Here is a 6,000-nt window from a genome sequence, read left to right on the forward strand (position 1 = left end):
GAACATTGAGTAAACTACGCCATCCAGGAAACCCACTCTACAACCCCCCAAATGACCTCCCTTTATGAAAAAATGAAGATAGACCCGATTTTGACAAGATTTAAACACCTAAGAGAGAAATTTGCCATCATCATCATCATTGCTGTATCCCGTTACCGGGAATAAATCTACAAAAAGAAGAAGGACAAAAAAAAAAAAAAATTCGAACAGACTTGTAACTTCTTAGTGCTAGTTGCGACTGTGTGCCCTCCTGTGACTAAAGAGACCCAACCGTGACCTGCAGATCCTTCCACACTCAGGGCATGGATAGTCTCCAACCAGATCTGGCCGCCGCTGTATCCTTCTCGATTCTCCATTATAACTGTGGACCAAAGACCTCCACTGTGACCTATCTAACGCTAGTTGTTCCCAGTTATGATTAGCATTAACTGATTTTAGGGATTGATGTAGTGTATCCTTAAACCGCTTATACTGGCCTCCTGGTTTCCGGGCTCCCTCAGTGAGTTCGCCGTATAGAGCTATTTTGGGGAGTCTTGTGTCTTGCATCCTCAGAATGTGGCCGCTCCATCTGAGTCGGGCCCTCGTTACTTGAGTCTCAATTGTTGTACAACTCGCGCGCTGCAAGACTTCTGCATTCGAAACTTTGTGGAACCATCTGATGTGCATTATCTGTCTTAGATGACGTTGCTGCGTCTGTTCAAGCTGTTTAATATGTCGCCTGTAGGGAGTCCAGCTTTCGCTTCCGTAAAGAAGCGTTGGGAGGACCACTGCTCTGTAAACAGCTGTCTTGGTCTTCAGATTGAGGTCGTGATTTTGGAACACTCTGTCCTTCAGCTTCCAGAATGCCCGTGATGCCGAATTGATACGGTTGTGTATTTCCGTGTCAAGGTTAGCCCTAGTATTTATGAAGCTTCCCAAGTATTTGAACTGCTCGACCTGTTCTAGAGTTTCATTGTCCAGGCTGATATCTGTTTGAAGGCTTTCTGGCGGACTTACCAGGATTTTGGTCTTGTCAATATTGAGTCTAAGGCCTAAAGCTTCGTATACATGTTTATAGGTGTCCATCATTATCTGCAGATCCTCTGAGCTGCTAGCGATGAGTGAACAGTCGTCTGCATATTGAAGTTCCGTGATAAACTTGGTACGGGTTTTTGCTCTGAGGCGCTTCAGGTTAAACAGGCCTCCATCAAATCTGAATCTTATCCCAACACCTCTTACGGGCATGCTCATGTCAGCAATTATCGATACAGCTATGGCGAAAATATTGAACAGTAAAGGCGCTAATACGCAGCCTTGTTTTATTCCAGAGTTGGTTGAGAAATGGTCGGTTGTAGAGCCATTATGCTGTATTCTAGCGGTGTTGTTGGTATGAAGGCTTTTACACACTGCTAGGAATTTTTCGGGTACTCCTAGACGTGCCATGATTTTCCAGAGCGCTCTCCGATTCACCGAGTCGAATGCCTTGCTTAAATCGATAAAGGCTGTATAAATCCTTGATTGTTGTTCACGGGCCTTTTCTTGTAGCTGTCGCAGTGTAAAGATTAGGTCCACCGTACCTCGATTTGGTCGAAAGCCGCACTGGGATTCAGGTAAAAGCTTCTCTAAGAGTGGAACCAGACGATTAGCCATAATCTTCGAGAGAATTTTACCGGCCACATTAAGCAACGATATGCCCCTGTAATTGTTGCAATTCGACGTATCGCCTTTGTTCTTATAGAGGTTGATAACTAAAGCGTCTCTGAAGTCTTGTGGCACATCTCCCTGTTCCCAGATCTTGCGGAATAGTATTAGGAGACTATTGACAATGTCCTCATCCAAGGCTTTGAATATCTCCGCCGGAATGCCGTCTAGACCAGGTGACTTATCATTTTTCATATTTTTAATCGCGCTTATGATTTCCGACATTGAAATTTCGTCATCAAGCGATCTCCTCGGACTATACGCGGGAAGCAGGTCTAAAATGGATAAATCCGAGTCGTTATTTTGATTCAAGACCTGTGAATAATGCTCCTTCCATCTTTCGAGAATTTTCCTATCATCAGTTAGAATAGCTCCATGAGCATCTCTTATAGGAAAGCTAGCTTTTCTGCTTGGACCGTAAACAGTTTTAATAGCTTCGAAAAAACGCCTGTAGTCATGGTTATCGGCGTAAGCTTGTATTTCCCTAGCTTTTTCTTTCCACCAGCTGTCCTTGATTTTTCTTATTTCTTGACGGACCTCGCGTTTTATGTTTATGAAACCTATTTGGGCTGCAACATCGCCAGGCTTGTTAATTGCGGTTTTCATCGCTTTGTGTTTTGCGTCCAAAAGGGGTGCGATATGAGTTTCGCTGTCCGCAAACCAGTCTGGGGATTTTCGGGAGCGTTCTGTGCCCAGCATTTCTTTCGCTGTATTTGTAGACCACACAACCTCCTAATTCTCCAGCCCGTTCTACTGCAAGAGCTATCTCGAGAAGATAACAAAAGAAAATACCCCATCCTGCCCCTAATGGAGGCAGTAAGGGATGATGTATCAATTTAGTTTTTTTTTATACATAAATACATTTGTATTACTACTTAAGAAAAAAAAACTGTATAGGTACCACAAAATTTATTTTAAACTGGCGGAAAGACGAAAGTCATTAGCCATTTGCGTGAGCAATAAATATATTTTCTTCTTCTTCTAATATTTAGCGCGTAGGATAACGCACCGCATGCGTGATTTTCAAGTTGCAATAATTCTGTCTTATTAATGAATTTGTTCTTAAAAATTTATTTATTCTGCAGGCCCTCCAACCTCTGCTGGAAGCAAATAACACCAAGTCGTCGCAACTGCCTTCCAGTCAACCACGAATTGTGACGGCAACCCGTTTCTGACCTAATTAACTAGACGATGATTTAGTGTATTTATAAGCAAAATGTTAATCATGAACTTCAATGTGAGTTGCTCGTGCTCGCATCTAATGTTTTTTATAAAAACAGATGTTGTCCAATAACATAAATGTAATGAATCTGATGAGTGACTTAAGTTTGTTCAATAATTTTACACCATTTCATCATTCAAACTTTTTCCACGATGAACAAAATGAACCTATTCGAAGATACAATTTTTGAATACTGAAAGCATGGGGTACTAGATGAAAAATGTCAATGTGGATACGATATAACTAATCAATAAAATATTATCATTGTTTATAACTTCCTATAAGCATTTTTGAATATAGGTTCTTCACATTCCAATTGAAGGTTGAGTGAATGTAACCTAGAATAACAATACTCTCAAGATAATTTTCGGAGCACTCAAGTGAAAAGATTTGATAAAAAAATATTCATCCGAATGATTGTAGTGAAATTTTCCACCTTATACTTCAAAAGAATCTGCCACTGGATATTAAAAATTTCCCTCTCCCTCTAACCACTCGGTTGATTATTCGGCCTACCCATAAACTTCCGTCCATAAAAGATATTGGAAGATAACTAACAAATATTTACATTTCAACTGAAGCTTGTGAGCTGTTGGAAGCCCTTTATGTTTTCTGTAAGAACTCTCGGTTTAGAATTTTTATGAAACTCGTTTCATTTCTCAGATTTGTTAAACATTAAAGATGTAAATATGTACATATTGCTCAATAATAATTGATATAATATAGTCATGGACTTTTTTATGAATTAAAATATACTGTATGTTAGGATTATTGAATAACGAATCTTATTTCAATAATTATGAAATATACGAATTAGTATAGAAGAGAAAATTTTATGACTGAGTTCAGATAATAAAGAAATTAGTTAATTTTTTGAATTTTTCGAATCATGATTGTGTAAAAAAATACCAAAAATGATGAAGATTGCATATGTATGTAGATCTGATTTTTTTGGTTCAATAATAGTTATCATTTTTTGTTTGAACTAATTCAGTAATCATAGTGAAAATATGCCACTGTGTTCAAAAAACATATTACAATTTATGATGAATTTGGTCAAGGAGATGTTATGAACAAATCGTGCTCTATTGAATAATCCTTCAATATGAGAAATTAAATAAGAAGAAAATGAACACTGAGAATTTTTTTACAATAATAACAGGGTGAATATCATCTTAATGTGCCATATGTCAATCTTAGAATAATGTCCTGAATTTTTCAAGTCGCTATAAGAATTTCAAGTGCAGTTGATATGCGGTACGTTACCACATATTGGAACGTGAATACCGTCAATTGCAAAAGAAATCATTAGTTAGTTCCATAACGATTTTGTTTCTGAAATTAACCATACTCATTCAACCTGATTTTGGAAAATATGCTCTATCTGTAAGCATCTTGTTTAGGCCTTGTTTACATAATTGCACCTATACTCCATTCAAGAATTGAGCCGGTCAGAGGAAAAGTGGTATAAGTCACAAATTCCGATTTTTGAGTTATACCGATATTTCGGTAGCAAAGGCATTGATAGGTATGGAAAATTTTGTTAGGAGAAAAAACATAACTCGGCCAAAACGACGATTTGACTCATACCACTCATAAGAAGAATAATATGCAACCTTTGTTACCCAAATATCGGTATAACTCAAAAATTGGAATTTGTGACTTATACCACTTTTCCTCTGACCGGCTCAATTATTGACATTTCGGGCGGCTGAGGAATTTGAGTTGGTAATAACAATTCAGTCAGATTTTGAATTGCTGAATTCAGGTTGATGTTGTCAGTTAATAAAAGCGGCTACACACTGCCCATCTCGGTGGGGCCAACTGTCGGGAAGACCAGATCGGGCGTCGCGTACACAAGGCACGACCGCCGTCCAACTTGGTCAGTTGAATTTCACGATTGCTGGAGTACACATCGCAAATAGGAATGGCTCTAACAGCATTATCTCTTGTACAACTTCCAGAAATGAAAAAAAGACGAAAGTGGAATGAAAAATGGCTTGCTGACCGAGTTCAGTCATATGAGATTGCTCAAGGAATTGGATAGTGATGATTTCCAAAATTATTTCAGAATGGATTACTACTTTCATATAATCTTTTATTGATAGACCGCATATTTTCAATTTTGTTTTCACTGTGGCCACACTAGCTTTTTCGTCTGAGGATCTCCATTTTTCCACCAACATTTTCAAGGCCTGATTTCAAGCATCTCTATTGCTATAATCTTTTGAAGATAATACATAATAATATGTCCCATACCACATCTAAATTTTCTTCACATTTCTTTGAGTTCGGTGGAAATTTTGCTCCCCGTGACAACAATTCTTTCATCAAGAAGAACCTCTCCCGCCGACATCTGAATACAGAATGAGCCCTTTTCACCCGACAGAGCTCCACACGATCCAATTCGGTCGGTCGGTCGTGCGGTTGGATGGCTAGGCCATACGACAAATCCTCTGTCGGCGGTCGTAGCTACACACTGCCGGATTTCAGTCGGGCTGTCGGCCAGACCGAGTTGGGCAGTGTGTAGCCGCTTTAACTGACCGATAGACCAATTTCAAATAAATCCATGCACTGACAGAAGATATTTTAAATTTTGTACTATTGTTTATATGCTTGATTCAACCGAACAAATTGAGAAAATAATTGTATCAATTTCGAATGCTGATTCATTAGCTCTGAATCCTAGTATTTCTTCAATTCAAATATTTTTTTGGGTTATATTTATATATTTTCCTCCTCTATAATTGAAACTGAAGAAAATATTATCGATCTTTTGTTGTCAGATATTGAGGTGCGTCTGGACTTTCAGGACCTACTGGGTTGTCAATAATTCTTGAATGAATTTTACCTTTCTGGTCGATTACGCGCTATCATGTGAAGAAGTTCAGCATAATCTTGTACCGCGCGTATCTTCAAAATCGCGCATTGTCATGCAATCACCTGAGATGGACCTAATTGGCAAAAAAACAAGTATTTTCGGTACTCTTTATTCAAAAGTTTTTACGGGAAATTTCACGTTTCGTTTTTGGTAAATCTTGGGATTGAAATCAAAAGAATGTATTTACTTTAAGAATCGAGTAAGGGGATCTTTCAAT

The 6,000-nt window shown here is 38.5% G+C and overlaps 1 protein-coding gene across 3 annotated transcripts in view; it reads left to right on the forward strand.

Moving 5' to 3' along the window:
* The window catches only part of LOC123306664 (nephrin-like), a 721,736-nt gene extending 717,392 nt beyond the window's left edge, over positions 1 to 4,344 (forward strand). For all 3 annotated transcript variants that reach the window (XM_044888766.1, XM_044888768.1, XM_044888767.1), the window contains one exon: positions 2,766 to 4,344. In XM_044888766.1, the coding sequence (XP_044744701.1) occupies positions 2,766 to 2,855 (90 nt within the window). In that variant the 3' untranslated portion in view covers positions 2,856 to 4,344. The remainder of the gene's footprint in view (positions 1 to 2,765) is intronic.
* Positions 4,345 to 6,000: the final 1,656 nt, after the last annotated feature.

Source organism: Coccinella septempunctata, chromosome 2, assembly GCF_907165205.1.
Source record: "Coccinella septempunctata chromosome 2, icCocSept1.1, whole genome shotgun sequence".
Classification (NCBI taxonomy): domain Eukaryota; kingdom Metazoa; phylum Arthropoda; class Insecta; order Coleoptera; family Coccinellidae; genus Coccinella; species Coccinella septempunctata.